Raw genomic sequence first — 27,025 nt, 5'->3', positions numbered from 1 at the left:
CATCATGTGTATCAAAGTAATTTAACGCATTGTCATACGCTAACCACTTCTACACTTCGCTAACCGATACATCGTTGAATGTGTCTTGTTCGTTAACGTATACCAAATTGAGTTCGTCGAAGAGACGCACGAACGATCCGGGCGGACGCTTCTATATGTTATAAATAATCCTCGTCGGTTACCAACCGCGGTAAAATGATTCTCGCGACCACTGCGCGAAAATTATACCGCTCCGTAAACCGAAACACGATGGTTTCGATCGAACAAACTTTATTTCCTGCCGACGATCTATTCGCGAGTCTACGTGCACTCGAGTATAAAAGAAATAAATAAAATACGATCCAATGTACACTGTGTCGATCAACGAAACATCGATAAAAAAATTCACAATTACATTTTCAAAATATAATATATAGATCTATATAGATCGCTATTCTTCGTTCCAATTCTTCCCCGAGAATCTTTTCCTCGATGAAGCATCGATCGAGAATACATCTGTTTATCGTCTCTTCGATTCTCCCACTCGAGTTCGTTGTCGATCCGTTGTAAAAATTGTTTCATTTCTATTTATTTATTTCCGCGCGACCTTCGGGACCGTACGGTTGGATGAATTCAGCCGGAATCAATTAAAAGGAGCGCATCATCGCGGCGAGAGTAGTCCCGATTCGTTATCGGTAAGAATGAATCGGAATGGGAAACGTTAGTTCCACGTGTAGATGCATATGGGTAGCGGTAATTACTCTCGACACGAGGGAAGGCGGTTTTAAGTGGTGTAGACCCGCGGATGATCAGCCCCGCGGGCAAACGAAATGTTCAGTGATCAATCACGGTGGTGTAACGTGTCGGGTTTCGCGAGCTCGCACGTGATAGGGCCCGCGAACGCGGCACGTCAAATTGAAATGAATTGCACACGATGGAAAATAACGTGACGGCGGCGCGGAGTTTTCATTCCTTCCGGGCAGGTACCAGTTTTGTAATGGCCGATCGCGAGCGCCCCGGCTCGCGGTGCTCCTCGCTCATTAGTCGCGGCGTCAAACCTTACAAGGTCGGTGTAGCTATAGTTTCCCAAGGAGATGCTTAATGAATATACATCTCGGCCTTCTGAAGAACTTGCACGCATTGTCTCTCTACCCGTTTGCATTCCATCGTCCGTGACTGCGATCTCGAGGCGAGGCATGACGAGCCAACTTGGCAAACGACAAATCGAGAGGGAGAGAAGAGGGAGAGGGAGATAAATAGAGACAGAGAGAGGAGAGAGAGAGAGAGAGAGAGAGAGAGAGAGAGGAGAGAGAGAGATAAAGAGAGACAGAGAGAGGAGAGAGAGAGATAAAGAGAGACAGAGAGAGGAGAGAGAGAGATAAAGAGAGACAGAGAGAGAGAGAGGAGAGAGAGATAAAGAGAGACAGAGAGACAGAGAGAGGAGAGAGAGAGAGATAAAGAGAAACAGTGAGAGGAGAGAGTGAGAGATATATAAAGAGAGACAGAGAGAGGATAGAGAGAGAGATAAAGAGAAACAGAGAGAGGAGAGAGTGAGAGATATATAAAGAGAAACAGAGAGAGGAGAGAGTGAGAGATATATAAAGAGAGACAGAGAAAGAAGGAGAGAGAGAGAGAGGAGAGAGAGAGAGAGGAGAGAGAGAGATAAAGAGAGACAGAGAGAGAGAGAGAGAGATCCACAGACTTTACGATCGATTCCGCCCCGAGTCACCGTCATCCTGATCACCGAGGTCCTATTTATAGGGACCATTTCGAACTTGGAGTTTAGGGTCTGGAGAGACTCGTTGATGGGAGCTCGTTAACCTCTTCGAGTGAAATTTAACCCTTTAGCTTGGAACTTGGAAGCAGTTTCACAATTTGTTTCGATTTTTTTGAATATGTAGATCATTGAAGAAGAATGTAGCAGAGTTTAGTAGACTTTTGTATTGCTCTCTTGGAGGGAAATTTAACCCTTTAATTTGGGACTTTGAAGAAGTATTTACAATTTGTTTAAATTTTCAAAAATATGTAGATCATTGGGGAAGAAATTAGCAAAATTTAGTAGACTTTTGTATTGTTCTCTTGGAGGGAAATTTAACCCTTTAATTTGAGACTTGAATGCAGTGTTTACAGTTTGTTTAAATTTTCAAAAATATGTAGATCATTGGGGAAGAATGTAGCAGAGTTTAGTAGGTTTTTGTATTGCTCTCTTGGAGGGAAATTTAACCCTTTAATTTGGAACTTGGAAGCAGTGTTTACAGTTTGTTTAAATTTTCAAAAATATATAGATCACTGGAGAAGATCTATATATCTCCTTAATCGATAACTGCTACTTAAATCGAAGTTTTTAACTTAGAACTTCCGAAGACTACACTCTATGGATTTTGATATCGATAGTGGCTTATTTTGCTCTTTAAAATATATATTATATATAATTGATGAATAACGCATCAGAATGTAACAGTTTTTTATATCGTTCTCTTTAATCGACAACTTAAATGAAATTCTTCCACGACGTTTGGGGTTTAAACTGACCTCGCGTATTTTTCGATTATTTACAGTTCATTTTGCCTCGCAGTAATGTACAAACAATGAATAATGTATCGGAATTTAATAATTTTTTTGTATCGCTCATTTCGATTAATATCACCTGTTTAAATTAACCATGGCCATCCCATCAGCATGTAAATTATTATATTGCGTTCAAACTTTGGAAAACGAGAAATGTAAATATTTGTAATGAATACTAATCTATAGTATTAAATTGGTCAAAATAAAAATTAAAAAAAAAAGAAAAAAAATAATAATAAATTAAAAATTTAATCGTTTTCGGTGCATCGAAAATTTCCAATTGGTATTTTTTCATCTTCTTCGGTTTGTTCGTGCAACGTCGATAAAACAAAAGAAAGACATCTGATTTCTGGTTTATTGAACCTCGTTCTGTAGCTCGTCATTGTGCAGTTTGATATAAAGAACTCATGACGCGTCAGACTCGGTATATTGTATCCCGATAAGAGGACAGAGTCACGTTCCAACAATAAAATACACTTCGGTAATCGTTTCTTGTGACAATGCAACGTGTGAAACAAGTCAAAGGCTACACTGTCACCCAAGGATAAAACCAAAACTGGAAACGTGCCTTTTTAATGACTCACACCTCGAATTACAGCCGTGCAAAAATCATTTGCGAGACAATTATTTAAATACGAATCTCTTCCTTGCATCGACGAAACATTGACATTAGTTTACAAATCTCCACGAGACGGCCGAAAGAAACTGGTATCGTTTTTTTTTTCTTTTCTTTTTGTTTTTTTTTCTTTCTTCCAAAATGAATATTTATAGCTAAAAATGTTATTCTTGCCACGCTATTTGAATACTTGTCGCGTTAAATAACCGAGTGGAGAAAAAGTTTCATTTGCGGCTATGAATGAAATTCGTTTACAAAAAAAAGAAAAAAAAAAAAAACAAAACTATTGGAAAGATATTTCGATTCTTTCATCGATATCCATAAATCTGTATTAATGTTTCGTTGGAAAATTGTTTCGACGTGAAAAACCAATCCACTAAATATCGTGAATATTTTCATCGTTGAAAATCTACTCGTTTCGAATCAATCGGCTTGCAAATTATTATTTCTTTTTTTTTTCAACTAACGATGTCGAATTCGTTTCTCTAACAAAAAAAAAAAAAAAGAAAATAGAACGCAAATTGACGTTCAATCGCACGATGGAATATTGTAAGCAAATTGTATTTTTATCGAAATATTCTCTCGATCTATTTCTGAACGAGTATGTTGCAACCCAATAAAATGCCGCATCAACGTCGAAAATCTCGAAACAGATCGCACCTGCGTTCGATAATTGGATTGAAAACAATGTTTTAATTTTAGACCGATCGTTGCGTTTAAGCATTGGCATTAAATGTTTGGCGAGCTAACGTTAAGATTATTATTATTATTATTATTATTAAATGTCTTTATTACGCATGGGTGGAAGCGAATACACGTACGATGTTATAGTTAAATCGTCGAGTGCAACGAATGCACTTTACTAGGGACTTTGGCGAGAAGCAAAACATAACCTAATTCGAATCAAACTCACTAGTGAATGTATGCATTCGTACATGTATACGTCACAGTTCGTGTTCGTGACATATACATGTATAGAAATAAAATATACCTAAAATATTTAACTACTTTAAAACCTAACCTAACTCGGATCAAACTTACCAGGTAATTTTTATTTTTATCATAATAAAATATTCCTAGAATAAGTAAGAACTTAAGAAACGAACTTAACTTAATCCAGACCAAATTTACCAACGAATGCATACACATTTCCTAAGTTCACACTTTGACTGTGATTTATATATATAATATATAAAAATAAGAGAAATTCAGAATAAATAAGTACTCAAAGAACGAACCTAACCTTAATCCACACCAAACTTATGCACATATGTATACATGCATACACATTCGCTGAGTTTACACTCTGACAGTGACATATAGGTAAAAATAAGATAAATTCAGAATAAGTAAGTGCTTAAGAATCGAACTTAACTTAATCCAGACCAAATTTACCAACGAATGCATACACATTTCCTAAGTTCACACTTTGACTGTGATTTATATATATAATATATAAAAATAAGAGAAATTCAGAATAAATAAGTACTCAAGGAACGAACCTAACCTTAATCCAGACCAAACTTACGCACACATGTATACATGCATACACATTCGCTGAGTTTACACTCTGACAGTGACATATAGGTAAAAATAAGATAAATTCAGAATAAGTAAGTGCTTAAGAAACGAACTTAACTTAATCCAGACTAAATTTACCAGCGAATGCATACACATTTGCTAAGTTCACACTTTGACTGTGATTTATATATATAATATATAAAAATAAGAGAAATTCAGAATAAATAAATACTCAAGGAACGAACCTAACCTTAATCCAGACCAAACTTACGCACACATGTATATATGCATACACATTCGCTGAGTTTACACTCTGACAGTGACATATAGGTAAAAATAAGATAAATTCAGGATAAGTAAGTGCATCCAAGTCGATCAACGATTACATCGATCGGGAAGTTTATTACAGAATGTGGAGTGACGAAGTCGTTTGAATAATAATTGAAGAATGCGTCACAGCGCCCTCTACGTGCTCAGATTGTCCAACGATGATCGAATAGCGCAATAGAGGATCGTATGTTTTTAACATACCTCGAAAGTATCAAAACAAAGAAGATTGGACGTGTTTCCTACTCTCGTAATGTCGGTGTCATGGCCACCGACTTATGTCACGCTATCGTCGCTGAACATGTGTTAGCAATGGAATCATTTTGTCCGTAACTCGATGAATTGATAGTGCACCGTTAGAAATATCCGGAGCCGTTTCTGCGTACTACTGTGCGAATTGCGTTTAAAATAATAACAACACTCAGAACGTGCAATATTGCAACTTAAAATTGCAATCTCATCGGAAAGAAACTGTTCTGTATCGGGATAAAAAGAAATTTTAATCGATATTGACCTATCGCATAATAAATCACTCTCGTCTTACGTCATTGGTAAATGTAACTGTAAACAGTTGTTAACAATTCTGACGGCGATTTCCACGTTACAATATTCCAAATAAATTAGAAATTGAGAGTACACCCGAAACGGTTAACGTGTAAAAAGAAAAAGAAAAGAAAAAAACTCGGTTATTATTTAAGTAGAATGTAAACGTTCGAACGGAGCAATTAAAGTTATATTAAATATTTATAAATTCACGATTGTCGAACCGTTGCTCCTAAAGTGAGTGTTTAATTTAAAATTTAATTTATTGCGCATAGACACGCGGAAGAATTTTTCCATTAACGAAGCAATTTCGAAAGTAATTGTTCGAATTATAACATTTTGTAATCGTTGATGAATAACGTTCGGTATATCGTTGCGTGGTGAATTAATACGACGATTATTGTGTAATTTGTAAGAGACACAGTTATCGAATCGACTGACATTATATAAAAAGTAGTGTAAATATCGAACCGATTACGTCATTGGAGAGCATCGAATAGATTTCTAAGTAATTTAGCTATGGAAATATTACCACGTCATAGATTCCAATTTATATTTTTTTTAATTTCCATATCGTCTGCGAAGCAGTTTCAAACGTTTCGATGAACGAAGTAAATTACAAAATGTCTTCGTTACGAGTACAGTAATTTTAAAGTATCACTATTAAATCACGATTGAGACACGATTTGTTGCAGTGATTTAAGAAAAAAATAGGACCTGGTCGATTGGAATAAATATATCAGAATGTATAAATTTAATCAATGTAAATTACAAACCGTGTCCATTACCGTTGCAACAATTTTAGTTATCGAAGAATAAATAAAATATATAAATCCAGTCGAGGTAAAATCCAAACGTTTTCATTATCGACGCAATAATTCTACAATGCATCTATCGAAACGTATAAATTACGAGACAATTATTTCTGTGGAAAGGAAATTGGCGTTTGTGGCACAATCTTCCATGAAAAAGAAAAAAAAAGGAACAGTATTCAATTCATGGTGCTGTCACGATGAAAGAACGAAGCAAGGCAGAATTAGAATGTATGAAACCATTGTATCGAGTAAATTGCAACACATCTGTATCATTAATGCAGCATTGTATTACATTACTTTTGCAGCACAGCGTTAAATTAATACGGTTTAAAATTATTTGAAAGGAAACTGTGGCGAGCTGACGATGCTATCACGATGGATGAAAACAAAAAGACGAAAGATAAAATTAGAACGTACAATTTCCAACGAGTGAGGTAAATTAGAAAATATTTGTATTACTAATACCACAATTTTACAGCACCGTGGTCGATTATTTTCATTGCGAACAATTCGAGCGAGTGGATTAAATTAGAAAATATTTCTATTATTTTCCAACACTCTCTTCCATTCTTTCGATGTGAAATTATTTCGAAGATTATCGCTCGATTGAAACTCTCGCGAAAAATGAACTGCATAATTGGAGTGCATCGCTCCACTGAATAGAATAAATTGAAAAACATTTGCGTCGCTACCAATTTCCAAAAATCATTTTTTCTTTATTTAAAATTACTTCGAACAAATCGCTCGATCGAGCTGTCGCGAGAAGAACATAAACCACACAATTCGAATATATCTAACCCAGACCTAACCCAGTGAATGCTATGAATCACGTATTGTCTTAAAGTATTTATATATCAATTCTGTGGATCAGAGTTTTACGATCAAAAATTTTGGAGAAGACCTCACAATTGGAATATACAATCTTAGTAAATGCTATAAATCACGAGACATCTCAAAGTATTTACGTACTCGCTCCATGGACCAGAGTTTTGTGATCCAAAATTTTAGAGACCACACAATTGGAATATACAATCCTAGTAAATGCTACAAATCACGAGAGATCTCAAAGTATTTACCCACATACTCTGTACGTAAAGTATTTACGTACTCTGTACAGAATTATCTCTGTACGTAAAGTATTTACGTACTCTGTACAGAATTATCTCTGTACGTAAAGTATTTACGTCGAAACTCAACACAGACCAATGTTTTGTGATCCAAAATTTTAGAGACCACACAATTGAAATACATAATCCCAGTCAATGCTATAAATCCACTGAGCAAGTATTTACGTACTCGCTCCATGGACCAGAGTTTTGTGATCCAAAATTTTAGAGACCACACAATTGGAATATAGTATACAATCTCAGTGAATGCTATAAATCCACTGAGTAAGTATTTACGTACTCGTTCCATGGACCAGAGTTTTGTGATCCAAAATTTTAGAGACCACACAATTGGAATATACAATCCTAATAAATGCTATAAATCACGAGTCATCTCAAAGTATTCACGTACCTACTCCGTAGACCAGAGTTTTGTGATCCAAAATTTTAGAGACCACACAATTGGAATACATAATCCCAGTGAATGCTATAAATCCATTGAGCAAGTATTTACGTATTCGCTCCATGGACCAGAGTTTCACGATCAAAAATATCGTAAATAACCATAATCGATCACACAGAGCGAAGAAAGGAAAGAATTGGCATCCATAATGCACACTAGCTGCACCGTGGTTGATTCTCGTTGCCGGTTCGCCGTTGTTGCCGGGCGCACGGAAATACGTACGACAGACATTACGGTGAACGTCAAGTTTACGCAATGTTATTACGTAAGACAGACGGACGTGTCACAATACGACCCGACGTCCCAGAGCTCGAGGTGCGAGCGTATGTATGTGCGTATGTATGTACGTATGTACGTCGTTGGCAATGAATCGAGACATCCGCATCCGTGTTCAGCAACGGACAAAACTCCGCGGTACCATTTCCAAATTTTCAACGAACATTCACCAGACGAATACACACGCGAACTAAGATCCCCGATGATTGAAAAATTCCAGCTGCACACATAATACCAGTGAATGCTATAAATCGCGAGACGTCTCAAAGTATTCACGTACCTACTCTATAAAGCAGAATTTTGTGATCCAAAATTTTAGAGACCACACAATTGGAATATACAATCCCAGTGAATGCTATAAATCCATTGAGTAAGTATTTACGTACTCGCTTCATGGACCAGAGTTTTGTGATCCAAAACTTTAGAGACCACACAATTGGAATACATAATCCCAGTGAATGCTATAAATTACGAGACGTTTCAAAGTATTTACGTACCTACTCTGTAGAGCAGTGTTTTGTGATTAAAAATTTTAGAGACCACACAATTAAAATACATAATCCCATAGAATGCTATAAATCGCGAGACATCTCAAAGTATTCATGTACCTACTCTGTAGAGCAGAGTTTTGTGATCCAAAATTTGAGAGACCACACATTTGAAATACATAATCCCATAGAATGCTATAAATCGCGAGACATCTCAATGTATTCACGTACCTACTCTATAGACCAGTGTTTTGTGATCCAGAATTTTAGAGACCACACAATTGAAATACATAATCCCATAGAATGCTATAAATCGCGAGACATCTCAATGTATTTACGTACCTACTCTGTAGAGCAGTGTTTTGTGATTCAAATTTCTAGAGACATCACAATTGGAATATATAATCCTATAGAATGCTATAAATCGCGAGACGTCTCAAAGTATTTACGTACCTACTCTGTAGAGCAGAGTTTTGTGATCCAAAATTTTAGAGACCACACAATTGGAATACATAATCCTATAGAATGCTCTAAATCGCGAGACGTCTCAAAGTATTCACGTACCTACTCTGTAGAGCAGTGTTTTGTGATACAAATTTTTAGAGACCACACAATTGGAATATATAATCCTATAGAATGCTATAAATCGCGAGACATCTCAAAGTATTCACGTACCTACTCTGTAGAGCAGAATTTTGTGATTCAAAATTTTAGAGACCTCACAATTGAAATACACAATCCCAGTGAATGCTATAAATCGCGAGACGTCTCAAAGTATTCACGTACCTACTCTGTAGAGCAGAGTTTTGTGATCAAAAATTTTAGAGACCACACAATTGAAACACATAATCCCATAGAATGCTATAAATCCACTGAACACACCACCGAACGTACCTAGGTAGATCGTCAACCCTGAGAACATCTGTCCTCGTAGATTGTTAACGTCATACGCACGAGAAAAACGACAAACGTGGTATTGTTATGTATTCTCTCCTTTAGTTCGAATTACGCAAATGATATGTACATTTACGTAATTGATTGGCAGCCAACTAACGTAACACGAGTTCCGAGAGATTTTCCAGTAACGATGAAACGTAACGCTCCGTTTTCCGTTTTACACGCCCACGCGGGCTCCGAGTAATCGCTTTAACGATCACTTGTTCGGTGTACGGTGTTAAAATATTAATTCTCATTCATCCCCCGTGTTGAACGCCCGGTGTCACCGTCGATGTCTCGAATTTCATCGTAAATCGGCATCCTCTATTCTCGGCGACACCCCCGCCTCACCGATCGTTCGAACGACGCGTATCGTTTTTCAATCTCGCGAACGCGATCGTAATGATACATTCGATGTTAAAACGGTCGCCGAGCGGTGAACTAGATCGAGAATTAAAACCCGAGACGACGATTGTGTCGTTTTTCCGATAGCTGACCGTACACCGACATTGTGTCGTTTCACCATTGGAGATCGAACGAGACACAAGTTCACGAACTCGATGAACTCGGATTGATATGTTTCTTTCCATGAGATCGTGTAACCTTCGACGATACCGATTGTTCGATTTGCGACGAGTTCGGGATCCGAGAAACGTGGAAAAGGAATTTTTGTGTGGTCTTCATCGGTGAGGAGAAATTGGAGGTAATGGATTTGGGAAATGTTGAGGTCGATTCTTTTGGTGTTAACTGTACGTTTGGTATGGGAGAATTAGACTGTTGAGTATATTGGAGGAAAAGGAAGAAAAGTGGAAAATAGATTCGTGCTTTTGTAACTTTCGATGTGTACGTAATGGAGGTTCTACTGGATCAGGAATATTTAGATACTTGGTGAACAAAATATTCCAATGGGATTCAAAGTGTCTAGTTATTGAACAGTACTCGAATTATATCGAGTATTTAAGTAACTAACATTAGGTGTTTGAACAGTACTCGAACCGTCGAGTGATTGAATAGTATAATCGAACAGTCGAGTAATTGAATAACATTCGAACAGTCGAGTAAATGAACATTGTTTGAACAGTTCAATGATTGAACATTAATCGAACAGTCGAGTAAATGAACATCGTTCGAACAGTTCAATGATTGAACATTATTCGAACAGTCGAGTAATTGAATAGCATTTGAACAATGTAATTCAAATCGTTTGAACAGTTGAGTAATCGAACATCGTTCGAACAGTTCAATAATTGAACATTATTCGAGCAGTCGAGTAATTGAATAGCACTCGAACAATGTAATTGAAATCGTCTGAACAATCAACTAATCGAACATCGTTCGAACAGTTCAATAATTGAATATTATTCGAACAATCGAGTAATTGAATAGTATAATCTAACAGTCGAGTAATTGAACATTATTTGAACAATCGAGTAATTGAATAACATTCGAACAGTCGAGTAATCGAACATCGTTCGAACAGTCGAATAATTGAACATTATTCGAACAGTCGAGTAATTAAATAGTATAATCGAACAGTCAAGTAATTGAATAGCATTCGAACAGTCGAGTAATCGAACATCGTCGAATAATTGAACACTATTCGAACAGTCGAATAATCGAACACTATTCGAACAGTCGAATAATTGAACATTATTCGAACAGTCGAGTAATTAATTAGTATAATCGAACAGTCAAGTAATTCAATAGCATTCGAACAGTCGAGTAATCGAACATCGTCGAATAATTGAACACTATTCGAACACTATTCGAACAGTCGAATAATCGAACACTATTCGAACAGTCGAATAATGGAACACTATTCGAACAGTTGAATAAACGAACACTATTCGAACAGTCGAATAATCGAACACTATTCGAACAGTAGAATAATCGAACGCTATTTGTACTACACCCAGCCGAATATTGAAATCAGCGAGGCGTTCGAATATTCGAAGCAGTAAAAATTCGATAAACAGTCCCCGTCGTCAATGGGAATCCTAATGGCCGCGCGAATTGCCGTGTAAACGCAACAACGAAACTTTTAAGAACTTGGTCGGAAGCCTTGCCAGACTATATTACACGGTCGTAAAAAGATAGAGGTCGTCGCGTAGAAGGAGCCAAACGTGGAATTATTAAACTTAGTTGGAAAGTAAAGTTCGCCATTCGTATTTCTTCGCGGAACGGATACATCGGGAAGTTTGGAATAATTAATCCTCGAGCGATGGGATGAAAATGCCACGTTCCGTGCCACACCGAGAAAAATCTGTCCCTGAATGGTCGCGTACTATCTTCAAGCTATTTCCAAACTTTCGATCGCCCATGGAACACTTCGTCGTCGATATTTCACGTGGATCATCACGGCGATTAGGGTCACACGTTGAAAAATCGATTCACCTAACCGCGTCGTTCGACCTTGTTTTTTTCCTCCTCGATGTTACGATCGCAACCGCGCTGTAAATTTGTCTCACTCTCGTTACGAGCGATCGAAGTCGAACAAAAATTGAAGAAAAAAAAAATAGTTTAACGTCTCGAACGCCAAAAAGTCCACGTTTCGAACGTAATTTCTCAACATCGTGCGAACGCACACATGCCACGTTGGAAAAGCCATTGTTACCTATCTCGAGTTGCGTTCAATATTTGCTTATAACTTTGTAACGGAGCGTTTATAGCCGACCTTCGCGCGACTCTTTTTTTTTTTTTTTTTCTTCTTTTTATTTCCATCTGTGGAGCACGCTCTTAAACGTGGAACACCCCGGGAACGTCGGTTCGGTGTACAAATATTCGGTCTACCATAATTCTTACGACGTTTCGCCAGGTTGTAAATCTCGCTAGGCAGCGTCGCGACGCAATGGTACAGCGAACTGAAACGTCTTAATCGAATTAACCACGCGGGACTGATTCCAATGGGTTGAACGAATGGTGACGCCTTGACGCGTAGAAACTATGACTATGGATGTGGAGAGAAGTACAATTATTTTTATGTAAAATTTTTCTATGGTAAATGATTTGAGAATGATCGAGATCTGGCGTCGAAGGATGCGTTTAAATCGAATATATTCTATACACCATATTTTATTATAGTATATTCAATAGTCAGAAACTATGATTATGGAAGTGGGCAGAAATACAATTAATTTTATGTAAAATTTTTCTATGGTAAATCATTTGAAAATTATGACTATGGAAGTGGGAAGAAGTACAATTATTTTTATGTAAAATTTTTCTATGGTAAATCATTTGAAAATTATGACTATGGAAGTGGGAAGAAGTACAATTACATTTATGTAAAATTCTTCTATAGTAAATGATTCGAAAATGATCGAAATCTGGCGTCAAAGGATGCGTTTAAATCGAATATATACACCATATCTTATAGTATATTCTATAGTCAGAAACTATGACTAAGGAAGTGGGCAGAAATACAATTATTTTTATGTAAAATTCTTCTATAGTAAATGATTCGAAAATGATTGAAATCTGGCGTCGAAGGATGCGTTTAAATCGAATACATACACCATACCTTATTATAGTATAATTCTATAATCTATAGTATAGAATATATAGGTTTTGCTAGATTATTCGACAAGTTTTGTCGTTTTCCCCTTATAAAAAAAAATATTACGAGACTTCGACATTGAACAACTGTAAATACACGAACGAGTCGGTAGTACCATCTTGGGAAAAATAAAACGACGAACCTAATAGCTCTATTTCTTATCGAACGACGAAACTTATCAACCTATTATTCGGGAAAGTTTCGAGCAAATATTAACGTAACGAGTAACCGACGATGGGTATCAAAAGTAGTCGATATAGTCCTTTTGTATCGTAAATAAAACATCTCCAAACGACCCAGTCTGTAAGTTCAAACGGTAAAATTGTTCGCGAAGTTAACATATCTGTAAATCGAGCGTAGCTTTAAACAAGAGGGAAAGTCGCTGCTCTCCACCCTGTACGTATCGTTGGTTGATTTTGAATTCAAGTCTCGTGCAGCCCGATGGCAAAAATGTCCCCGCGAATCGGGTCAGACGCATCGAGCACGCGGTTCTCCAAAAACCCAGTTAGCGACTAGACGGCAATAAACCCATTTCCTAGCTCGTACGAGGCTTCGTCTGGCCCTGAATGTTTAATTTGGCCCGCGACGGTCTATTAACGGTAACGGTACAACAATGATGTCGGTTATTATATCGCGCGAATTCTAACGAGAATATAACTTCGTTACGACTGTTTGGAATTTGTGGCGCGTTTCTGCATCGAATAGAACAAAAAGAAACTCGTTAGAAACGTTCACGATGCTCGAGTGCCATTTTTAACAGTGGAACTATAGACAGATTTCGTAATACTAAGGTATATGTTATACATGTATATATATATATAAAAGAAAATTAATCAATGTGGGAAAAGAAGAATTTGTAAAATAGAAAAATTATAATGTCTTCGGGAATTTAAAGTAAATTTTGTTGTAAATGTAGTCGAAACAAGTTGTTTGGACTAGTTGGTACATCTGGTGTTGATATTGTGAAAAATTGAAAGTTTCCAAGTCACTCGATCGATTATTGTACCGACACGAACCTTTCGATAGATCTGTGACTACGTTCTGCACAATTTGAGAACCAAAATTGCCTTTTTCGTCTCTTACCGCGAACAAACAATTACGATGTTGCGTTCTACCGCCTAACGCGATTAAGTCGGCCGCGCCCTGCAACACTGTACACGCGTTAGTCGCTCGTAACCGACGCGATTGAACAAGGACGATTAAATGCGAACTCGAAGGGGAAAACTAGTCGAAAACTAGTCGAAAACGAGTCGAAAACGAGTCGAAAACGAGTCGAAAACTATCGGGTTGTTCCGAAAGGCATTTCGTTTTCCAAAATGGAGAAAAATTTTTCTTTACCATTGGATCGTTCGAAAAGTCATTTCGTTCTTTTCGGTGAAAATGAAACACGATTTTTTTAGAGTGTGTAAACATTTTATCAAATTATACATTCTCCGTTTTGGAAGATAATGGTAAAGAAAAATTTTGTAATCGTTCCCCTCTGAGTAATTGAGAATTTCTCGTCTCGTTACGAAATATTGAAAAAAACAAATGGGAAAAATTTGTAATTAAATCATCGTCGTAGAAACGTGACTTCCAAGAGTACAATGGACGATGTGAGAATATTCGTAATTAACGAGTGAAACGAGAATTCGTGTACACGATACGTTACCCCAAAGTCGCCACGGTTAATAGCGAGTCGACCTTCGTAACGGTGTCGCGACTGGTTTATCTACGCGACCACGAGTTAAAAAAAATGACACCGGTATTAGAAGCATTAAAAACTATAATCAATTTTAATCTAAATAGATAAACCGTGACTAACACTCGAAATCGTTTTACCAAGAGACAAGCGCGTCGACCGTGAATCGGTTTTCAACCAACAACGAGAGCTTCTCGAGTGTGACGCTCCCTTTTTAATGGACGTTACCACATCGATGGCGCGGGAAACACCGTAGCCAGCGATACTACGTGCTTCTAGGCGTAGACGATTAATAGTTTCGTCGTATATATATATACATATACATATATACCGGCTGGAAGTTTCGATGCGATGCATGCTGGAAATCCGACGAGAATTATTGCCAAGGATTTCTCATCGCGCAACGACCAACCATCGAACTACAATCGCGAATCGAATGCATCTTCCATATTCAATCATCGACAATTGCAGATACGGTATCCCCGTCCCCGCAGCGCGCGTCTCCTATATCGTGGCTCGCGAGATTCGAATCTCGTCCAACTTTTAATTCCCGTTTCGTCGATATTTCGAGATCTCCAATTTTCGGAGCACGTTTCGCCTAACCGAGGTTCTCCGGTGGATAAAGCAAAGAAAAAAAAAGAAAGGAAAAGAATTAGAGCAGCAGTGAACCGGGACGAAAGCAACGGGTTGACAATACAGCGGTCGATGTAAATGGAGGGCCACGGCGCGACGTGAATTTTAAGGGTGGTTGTTGCCCGCGCGCGATTCCACTCCGCAACTATGCGGGGGCCTCGAGTCGGCCACGCGCGGTGCGTACTTTCAACGCGTGGAGAACAATGGCGTCCTCGAAACGGAGGGTGTAGGTAGGTAGGGTCGACTCTCTCGCTTGTTCGTTCGCTGGTTGGGTCTCGTTCTTTCTCCCGCGCTCAGCGCTACGTCGTCGAGGCGATGGTCAAGGCTCGCCCGCGTTTCGAATTCGCGACGCGCCTCAAGGCCCGCGAAACGGTTCGGCCGGAAAGCGCGGAGCGGTAAGAGGGATCGCGGAAACTAGAAATAAATCTTCCACGCGCGCGTTTCTATTCGCCGTGGGTCGAGGAGCGAACGTGGCTAGAACGCGAGTGTGTGTGGAAGTGCGCGCACACACACACACAAATGCACGCGCGCGCGCGCGCGGTCGTACCGCGGCTGCACACGGATATTGTTTCACGCGCGTGCAGTCAGGGCCACGGTGACCTTACTACCTTTCCCCCGGCGTCCCCTCCTCGTCCCGTACCGCGCCCCGCAACCGCCCTCGTGCGACTACGATTCCCCCTTCCCCCTCCACCGTACCCCAGCCCGGCGCTCCCCACTACCCCGCCGGTCCGCGGCAACGCTGCGCTTCGCGGTGCGCAGAACGCGAGGGTTTACGCGGGGCAAGGGGAGGGGCACGTGCCACCGATGACGTCACGTGGTGTGCACTGCGACGCGGTGCAACGCCGGCGCCGGTTCTCGCGGCTTCGAGATCTAGGTCCATGCGGAGGCGTGCGTCGTCGCTCCGATCGGTCCTTCTGCGCAGACGTACCCCCCGTGCGATCCCGTGCTACCGAGAGAGACGGAACGAGAACCAAAGAGAGAGAGAGAGAGAAAGAAAGAGAGAACCGCGAGAGAGCAAACACCAATGCACGAGCGCGCATTTTAGATTACACGAACGCGGAGGAATGTTAATGACAGCCTCCTATATCTATTAGAATGCACGCGGCTCCGAAAGCTGGGCGTCGAAGGCTGGCCAAGAATAAGCGGCTCCTTTTCGAACGATCGGCCGATTACCGGGGAACAATCGCCGCGGTCTGCGTACGTAGATATCGACGACTACCGTTCGCTACCGTGGAAGGAGTGTTTCCCGTATCGGGGAACCGCGAGAGAGAATTTTTTCGCCCGCTTTGAATTCCGTACGGACGCTTTCGGAACTTCTAACCGCGCGCGGCGGTGAAAGAGCAGAGGGGCACGGGAGAACATTTTTTGCCGCTTCGATTCCGTACGGGACGTAAGATAGGTGCAGAGGGAATACGGAATAACGCACCACAGAATATAATTTGCGAGCAAGAATGGTGCATGGACTTTTTTTATTTCGTAGATACTGTTACGGGAGAGAGATCGGTTATGGAAGGTTTACGACGAACGTCGTTTATTAACCGAGCGACGTTTCTGTCCAACGCGCGGCTATCGAGATAAGAAAACGCAGTCCACTGTACTCGGAGTCAATTGATCGTCCAAGGCCACTTCCTTGACTATGAAACGCGCCAGATACGTCTATTTTTACGCCGAGCCGTAATCCGTCTCTCGTTTTGGAATACCGTACGACACGAATCACCCTCGAGACGGATAGAACGACGATCGACACCGATCGGTGGAAAACCAATCACGAGGTGAGACCTTGAGCCGCTTCCGCTTCCGGTTGCGCGCGAGTCGAACCCAGACGTATTTCGTCGAAATCGTGGATCGTTGTTCAATGCGCGGCGATAACGTCAATGTCGCAGCCACGTTATCAACGACATTAACGTTATCGTCGTTGGGCGATTAGCGCGAACGATGGTTAAGATAACACCGCGAAAGAAAGTAGATAGGAGAAACGATGCAACTGGGTGATTCCCTGGCCGTAGTAGCTGTGCACGCGCGTACCGGGAACGTGCGTGGACGATGACGGCCGCGACAGAGCGAGGGTGGTGGGGGGAGGGGGAGGGGCAGCGGCAGAGGGTAGGGGAGCCGCCAGCGACACCGTCGCAGTCCTTCTCGAGCGGAACTTCCTGACTCCCCTCCCCGCTGCTGCTCCTCCCTCTCGCTGAGTCCAACTCGCGGAAGCCAACATGGGAACGCTGGCTGCCTCTCCCGTGTGACCTTTACAGGGGCAAACCTAACGATTTTTCCGTGCAATAATTCGCGACGCGTTCCTCTCGACGCCGGTTCCACTTGCTTCGAATAATCGATCGCGATACGAACGATGGTGCGCGAAATCGATAATATGTTAAACATTCTTCGAGATCGATTCGTACTACTCCGAGCGTGCTCGTTGGTCTGTGTAACCCCAAAACAAAAAATATTCGCACAGTTCTATTCGTTGAAATAAGAACCGTCTTGAAACGGTGATTCAATGATCTACGCGTTACTGTCTTTCCAGAAAGTTAATCTCCTCGAATTCCATCGATTTAAAAATCCCTTCGATCGGTACAGGAAAATTCCAGCCATTTTCACAGCGATCGGTATTCTACCATCCGGGACACACCTAGGTTTTATAGTTTCGGAGTTGTAGAAATTCGATATTCACGGTGCAACCTATCCAAGTGCAACATCTGGGTCAATACGGTGACCTATATATTCCAACCTACCCAATCTTCTACCATCGTCTCCACTGTCTTCGTACCATCTCTATACGAAGTACAAGGAACAAAAGTACGGGTCTTTCACTTTGGGTGAACACAATGTTTTCACGGTCGGTGGTTTCCGACCGGGTCCGAAACGACCCCACAACCAAGAGGGTTAATTCGTTCCATAGTGTCTCGGGCTGGAAGAAAGCTGGAGCTCGAACGACCTTGATCGTCGAATGGGTCCGAAACGACCCCACAACAAAGAGGGTTAATTCGTTCCATAGTGTCTCAGGTTGGAAGAAAGCTGGAGCTCGAACGACCTTGATCGTTGACCGGGTCTGAAACGACCCCACAACGAGGGATGTTAATTCGTTCCGTCGAATCTCAGGCTGGAAGAAAGCTGGAGCTCGAACGACCTTGATCGTCGACCGCGCCGGATATCTTCGACTCGGTCAATTGGGTCAGGTGCGCAGATACGCGCGGCCGATACGCTCGCGAGGCAGTGAAAGTGCCGTGGGCTGGTCGCGAGAGCGTCTAAAATTATGTACCACTACCCTGGGTGGCTGTTGCATGCGCAAAACCCGGTTGCTGTCCGATGGTGGTCAACGCGCGAAGAATTCGAACGGTACTTTGACCAGGTCGCGTTCAGTCGAGATGAATGAGACCGAACGAGACTTCGCGGTCGGTGAAAGTAGGAGGAACCTTCGGCTAACTGGGTTACGAATGTTCTCGACGATCCGCGGGATACGCCACTTGGCATTTAAACCCGACCTCGGGGAAAGATGAGCATTCGAAAGTCGAGAGGGTTTTCGTCCGAGCTCGAGTGGCGAATAATGGGTACCGAATGTGGTCACGGTCGCCGATGAGGACGAGGTTCATCGTACCGCGATCGAGGACCGAATTCTTCAACGATGCGTATACATCGACCGAAACCGGCGCGCGACGAGGACGATACGGGGTATCGGGTGTTCGGTAAGCACTTGGAGGGCTTCCAGTAATTTACGACGCGCTTAAAACCGGACATTCACGAGGGGACCCGATCTGTCACTCTACGATTTTAACGCCCTTTTGCGGCATAGGTCCCTTTATGGAGTTACGCTGGACACTGGGTGTGTACACTCGATATTTTTCAAAATATACGCAATCGAAAGGTTTTCTATTTTACAATGGCGAATAACGATACTAGGAGAGTGGTACTCTTTTGTTGAAGAGACAGAGATATTTACAACGTGTAAGTTCGTCGATTGAATCCTTCGGAGAAGATTATACAATGTCCGAAACTAGTGTGTATACACTGTACGAGCGCTTGGGGGGTTGAAGTAATTTACGACTTGAAACCGAGCATTCGCGAGGTGACCCGATCTCTGACGCTCTCCCATTTTAACGCGCTTTTGCAGCATGGTCGGTTACAAGTCCCTTTATGGAATACGCTGAACAGTGAGTGCGTACACTCGATATTTTTCAAAATATACACAATCGAAAGGTTTTCTATTTCACAATACCGAATAACGATACTAGGAGAGTCGTACTCTTTGTTGAAGAGACAGAGATATTTACAACGTGTAGGTTCATCAGGAACACGCTGAACAGTGAGTGTGTACACTCGATATTTTTCAAAATATATACAATCGAAAGGTTTTCTATTTCACAATGGCGAATAACGACTTTTTACAACTCGGAGTGGAGTTATTTCATCCAAACTCTTTCGTTTGGAAGACACAAGTACCTTTGTGATAAACAAAGATACTTACAACATATATGGTCATCGAATGAATCCTTCAAAGATTATACAATGTCCGAAACTAGTGTGTATACACTGTACGAGCGCTTGGGGGATTGAAGTAATTTACGACTTGAAACCGAGCATTCGCTCGATCTCTGACGCTCTCCGATTTTAATGCGCTTTTGCAGCACGGTCGGTTACAAGTCCCTTTATGGAATACGCTGAACAGTGAGTGTATACACTCGATATTTTTCAAAATATACGCAATCGAAAGGTTTACTATTTCATAATGGCGAATTATGACACTCGAAGTGGCGTACTCTTTTGTTTGCAAGACACAGGTACCTTTGTGATCAACAAAGACACTTACAACATACATGTTCATCGAATGAATCCTTCGGAGAAGATTATACAATGTCCAAAACCAGTGTGTATACACTGTACGAGCGCTTGGAGAGTTGAAGTAATTTACGACTTGAAACCGAGCATTCGCGATGTGACCCGATCTCTGACGCTCTCCGATTTTCACTTGCTTTTGCAGCACGGTCGGTTACAAGTCCCTTTACGGAACACTCTGAACACACTGTACGCACACACTCGATATTTGTCAAAACGGACGGAATCGTTGAAATAATCTTACCTGTTCGCTCTCGTACGTCGCGCAGTTCCCCGGTCCGTTCTCGATCGGGTCGCGGTTCACTTTCGCTCGTATCTGAAAAACCATAATCGGAGACGCGTATTAGTCGCAGGGTCTTCCGTTACGCTCGATGGGGGCTCAGGCTCCAGCTATTTTCGGACACCGTCGAACCGATTTTTCACCGCGGCGCGGACCGACGCGCGACTAAGTTTAGCGCGCGGCGATAATACCCCAAGGTTCAACTTGTTAGCCATCTTACGAAATACCGAAAATCGCCGCGCGCGTGTTTACATCCTTGGCTCGAGCTCGGCTTATGTCATCTCGATGGACTTGGCACGACCACGGCGGAGAGGTGGGGGGGACCCCGTATCGAGGTGTCTGCGATGCAGTCGCGTACGTACGTTCGACGTCTGTCATCCTGTCGAAGGACGAGCGATCCAAGGGCGACTCCGGTCGATGATCTAACGAACTTTTTTTTCTTTTACACGATGGACTATGTCCAATGTCGCGTGACCAGTCTCGCGATAGTTTTTAAATTCACCGTGCCACGATCGGGGATTTCGAACCTTTACCGACGAAAAATATACGAAATATTCGTGATGGTTCCTCTCGCGAACGAGCACCGAATTATCATCGGCAGAGGTTCGATGTATTTCTTAGCCATTACGAGCCAACTTGGAAATCCACGACTGAAAAAATACAATGACTCACGGTTTCGCGCGAATATGGCTCGGGTACACGTTTCCTCGGGATTGTGCAGTTGCGGTTTTCGTATCGAAATTAGGAAAACCGGACGACCGCCGGTATTTACGACCGACTTTCACTTTGGAAAGTTCCTTGGCCTTGGGAAAAATTTATGAAAAATTACTTCGGGTCTTGCGAACGTTTCAGAATTAACGTTAATAATTGAATATTTTAACGTTCAGCGTGGCTAATTCGTTGTTTGTATCCGTAATCGAATAACGAGGTTTTTTTACATTGTGCTTCGAGAATGTTACATTTCCGTCTAATATGAAAATTTACAATGTTTTCAGCGTTGAAATCTTGCCAAGTGTCTTGCAAGAAAAAATGAATGAAAGTATAGAGGATTTATCGGTTAATAAATTACCACGATCCAGATAGCGCAATTTCGGCTTAAACAACGATACTTTGATAAAATCGTCGGAGAAAAATGATCCTCGAAACGAGTTCCACCGATTAATCCCTCGCATAATCGTTGCCATTAGCCGCGTCCAAGTTTCCAGAAGTCGTTACAATGGAACTTTGTCTCCGTGGATCGGGTTTTGACGTTTCGAATTATTTTCTACCGTGTTGTTTATCCGCGTCTCCCCGTCGCGACGTCGCGGGAACGAAAATATATAATTCTCATTCATACACCGTGGAGAACACGCGGTGTTTGCATCGATGTCTCGAATTTCATCGTAAATCGGCATCTTTTATTCTTGGCGCGTCCCCACCACCGATCCAAACACGCGTATCATTTTCCATCTCGTAAACGCGATCGTAATGATACATTCGACGTTGAAACGCTCGGCAAGCGGTGAACTGCATCGAGAACCAAAACCCGAGACGACGATTGTATCGTTTTTCCGGTAGCCATGCATCGACGTTACGTCATTTTACCATTAGAAGGATGAACGTGGGTTCGTGAACTCGATGCCCAGAACTGAAATTTTTTCTTTGACGATATATGTATGTGATACTTTGGTTAACTCCTGACGAAGAATTTGGAAAAATTGTAACTATCTACTTCGAAAGAATCCTCTTATGATGAGCTTCGATATCCACTTTATCATTAGAAAGATGAACGTGAGTTCGTGAACTCGATGCACTCGAATTGAAATTTTTTCTTACTTGATATACGTATATGATACTTTGGTTAACTCCTGACGAAGAATTTGGAAAAATTGTGGCTATCTACTTTGAAAGAATCCTCTTATGATGAGCCTCGATGTTCATTTTACCATTAGAAAGATGAACACGAGTTCGTGAACTCGATGCACTCGAACTGAAATGTTTTCTTTCACGAAATATGTATCTAATACCTTGGTTAATTCCTGACGAATAATTTGGAAAAATCGTGGCTATCTACTTCGAAAGAATCCTATTAGGATGAGCCTCGATATTCATTTTACCATTAGAAAGATGAACGCGAGTTCGTGAACTCGATGCACTCCAACTGAAATTTTTTGTTTTTCGGTATATGTATACGATACTTTGATTAACTCCTTACGAAGAATTTGGAAAAATTGTGGTTATCTACTTCGAAAGAATCCTCTTATGATGAGCTTCGATATCCACTTTATAATTAGAAAAATGAACGCGAGTTTGTGAACTCGATGCACTCCAACTGAAATATTTTCTTTCACGATATACGTATGTAATACTTTGGTTAACACCTGACGAAGAATTTGGAAAAATCGTGGCTATCTACTTTGAAAGAATCCTCTTATGATGAGCCTCGATGTTCATTTTACCATTAGAAAGATGAACACAAGTTCGTGAACTCGATGTGAACTCAATGCACTCGAACTGAAATGTTTTCTTCCTCGATCTATGTATATAATATCTTGGTTAACTCCTGACGAACAATTTGGAAAAATTGTGGTTATCTACTTTGAAAGAATCCTCTTATGACGAGCCTCGATATCCATTTCTGCACTCAACCTTTCGAGTTTGTTATATAATCTTTACAAAATGGTACGAGATACTGTTCGGTAAAAAGTTATCTCTCGAGACACGTGTTGATACGGATACTTCTAACCAGGCAATCGTTTCCAGACCTACTTCGAAACACAACGTTCGACATTCCTCCAGCAATTAAGCGTTCAATGCTTGTTTATTGTCTAAATAATTTTCAAAGTTCAAGAAATTTTCAACGCGCGGTCTATCCCCTGCGAAAAAGCAAAGAACGTTAAATAGAATCTTGTAATTTTATTCCAACCTTGTTATGGATCGAGATTAATTATAATTAAATCGATCAATTAACCACGACGAAGAAAACCTTACAATTAAACGTTGGTATTAAAAATTCTTTCGTGCATGCTCACCCTCGTATAACGGACAGTTTTGGTGATCGACTTTGTGTTCATTCTGATCCGAACGTGAATTTCATTGGTTAACATTTGAATACATAGATTTTGATTTTGACGTCGTTAGGTTTGTGAATTTTTTATTTGTTTATTTCAATGGCTACGGAGAGCACGAAAACGGTGTCAATGACTACAACTGTTTCCCGATTAAGATGTGAAAGTTACGTTTAATAAGTTTCATCGAACAACAACAACAACTTATCGAACAATCTATTAGATGTAGCAGTTACTGCGGTTGTGACGTAAAGATTCCACGGGTCAAAATTGACCCGGAGCTGGTTCGACTAGGCATAAAATATCCATGAATTACTACAGACATAACGGTATACGTGACTGTGACACAAAGCATTTGGAGTCCACGGGTCAAAATGGACCCGGTGCTGATTCGACCAACTATGAAACATTTCTCGATCGCAAAAAAAACGATGCAACATACAGCGAGCTATTTACACCACTATTATTCGGAATCGAGCGAAAGATCCACGAATTGCTACAGACATAACGACGTTATGTGACGTAAAGATTCCACGGGTCAAAATGGACCCGGTGCTGATTCGACCAACAATGAAACATCTCTCGATCGTAAAAGGAACGATGCAACGTACAGCGAGCTATTTAAACTACTATTATTCGGAATCGTGCGAAAGATACACGAATTACCACAGACATAACGACGTTATGTGACGTAAAGATTCCACGGGTCAAAACGGACCCGGCGCAGATTCGACCAACAATGAAACATCTCTCGATCGCAGGAAAGAACGACGCGACGCACGTCGGAGCTATTTGCACCACTATTATTCGGAATCGTGCAAAATATCCACGAATTGCTATAGACATAACGATTAAGATGACTGTGACGTAAAGACTCCACGGGTCAAAATGGACCCGGCGCAGATTCGACCAACAATGAAACATCTCTCGATCGCAGGAAAGAACGACGCGACGCACGTCGGAGCTATTTGCACCACTATTATTCGGAATCGTGCGAAAGATCCGCGAATCGCTATAGATGTATAGCGGTTACCGCGGCTGCATTTCTCGCCGGTCAAGGACGACTCTCGTGCCAAAAGCTCTCGGGATCGATCGCGCTGGTTCGTCGTTTCGCTCGTTCCTGTCGCGTATTCGCGATTGCCGGTACGGATCGATTCGCAGTTACGAAACCGACGAAACTCGAAAAGAGAGAACCACCGCGTTGTACGTACGTTTTACCGCTGGTACGCGAACCTATCCACGATATGCCCGGCACGCCGATAACGGTTGTGGCCTTGCAACGCTCCAACGATCGGGGAATCTCGCCGGGTTCGCGTTTAGATTTTCATTTAGATCTGAACTCCACCTGCGATCCAACGATTACCGGTTACCGTTACCTCCCGAACGAGCCAGAATTTTTACCAGCGGCGAAGAAGCCTTGCGCGAGAAAGAATGCGAAATCGTTTCACTCGGGTTGTCCCGCTGCAACGATCGTGTTGCGTGTGTGTACGATTCTCTGGCAAACCGAAAAGGTGAGTACGAGGAACAGAAGTAAACGAGAATCGAAATTCTAGCAAATCGAGTGAATATCAACCGATGACCTTGAAACAGTCTCGATTTTAAAGTACGTTCGCGAGATCTCTTGAAAACGTTCCGAATTGGAACGTGTGTTTTTGATTTTAATTGTATTCAATTTTAGTGTAGAAGAAGGTGAGGAAATGAGACAGTTTCTATGAGAATAAGTAGGTAACAAGTACGAGGAAATGTTCCGCGTGGAAAGTTGACTAGACTATTTTTAAAGTATACGAGGCGAGCAGGTTGAAGAGAGACCACGATTTATCTTGATTCGTTTCCGAGCGTAAGAGAGATACTCTATTAGTTTGCGTATTAGTGACTTAATTTCGAACACGTTCAAGATCTTCCCAGAATCTCCCGCGAGGCGTGTGTTTCGCAGTTTCCTCGTTGCTGAAATCTCCGCCGGACGTGTTTTGGAGCAACGACAATAACAAATATCGTCGTGACTGAAACTGTTTAGTAAACATTCGAGATACCGGCGAAACCATCGCAAACAGATGCTGCGTAATCCCCGCGAGATAACTACGGAGGCGTTGCGATACGCGGCGAGACTCTTCGTTCTTGGCTAGACGATCGACACTACTCGACATCTGGATCGATGCTCGTTGATCTAAAGGCCGGTTCACACTGTCCGAATTTGGCGAACTTCGTCGAGGAATTGTTTGTCCAGAGATCACTCGTCGAAGAATCACTCGTTAAAGAATCACTCATCGAGGAATCACTCGTCGAGGAATCACTCATCGAGGAATCACTCGTCGACGTTGGTCGACCAACGACAAAGTAATCGATCGTTGAGCAATCATGGATCGTCATGAACGACACATCTGTCGATCGTTAAAAAATCGTTCGACTGTGAAAGAAACGATTGTCTAGAAACCATCGGACAATTATTATATTATGTATAGGCAACCATCGGGTCACCTTCGGGCAACTATTAAATAACCATCGAGTAACCATTAAGTAATCATCAGGAAACCATCAAGCAACCATTAAATAATTATTAGGTAACCGATCATGAATTCTTGGACAGTAGATTTTTCCTTTTTGAAACAAGGTGTGAATCTAGCTTCACGATATAAGATCGAGACTTAGGGCGCTCTTCGAACCGAATTGTAAACACGTGTACAAGCAAGCTTTAGTGTACTATACTCGACCGGGATATTTTCATAAATTTATACTAACTATAGTTAGTATATCTAACTATGCCAAGATTTACCTAGCATGATCCCAAAGACGGTATTTTCGTTCTTTCTTTTCCATTTACCAAGGTGCACTTTCGATACCGAATGTGTATCGAACTCTCCGGAAGATTCGAGTTTTACCGCGCAACTCGCTAGAATTTCCCGATGATCTACATCGATAGTTGTTTATCCAGGGAATACCGAGTTGACTAAATTTATAATGCCCGCGTTTATCGTCGGTTATAAATTCCGTTCCAAAAAGTCAAGTCTGCGACTAATCTCCGTTCCCAGAATTTAATCGCGAATTTTATCACGATGCTCGTAATTATTGCAACGCGCATAGGATATCCAGACGAGATTGCAATTAGAGGGGTAGTGGTTGGTGTATCTGTTCACCGAAAAAATTCAACTATCGTTAATCGATCGTGGACAAAATTCAACGTCTACGAGAATAAACGAAAGAGCTTAGCGTTTATTTATAACCCATCAAATTTTCGACTCTTGCTCGGTATTTGAAAAAATTCCGGTCCTACGCCGTTGCGTCGGAAAACTTCCTCCTCGCGAGTTGCAACTCAACGATACGAAACGAGTATCGAGTTCGATAGCTGCAGGGGGCGTGTACCTCGAT

At 41.3% G+C, this 27,025-nt stretch overlaps 1 protein-coding gene across 6 annotated transcripts in view; it reads right to left on the bottom strand.

The window, feature by feature from the left end:
- The window catches only part of Glut4ef (Glucose transporter 4 enhancer factor), a 171,201-nt gene that overhangs the window by 25,752 nt on the left and 118,424 nt on the right, over positions 1-27,025 (bottom strand). For all 6 annotated transcript variants that reach the window (XM_076304330.1, XM_076304335.1, XM_076304332.1 and 3 more), the window contains one exon: positions 20,580-20,651. In XM_076304330.1, the coding sequence (XP_076160445.1) occupies positions 20,580-20,651 (72 nt within the window). The remainder of the gene's footprint in view (positions 1-20,579; positions 20,652-27,025) is intronic.

Source organism: Ptiloglossa arizonensis, chromosome 2 (genome assembly GCF_051014685.1).
Source record: "Ptiloglossa arizonensis isolate GNS036 chromosome 2, iyPtiAriz1_principal, whole genome shotgun sequence".
In the NCBI taxonomy this organism is placed as follows: domain Eukaryota; kingdom Metazoa; phylum Arthropoda; class Insecta; order Hymenoptera; family Colletidae; genus Ptiloglossa; species Ptiloglossa arizonensis.
This window is presented reverse-complemented; position numbering and strand designations above follow the sequence as displayed.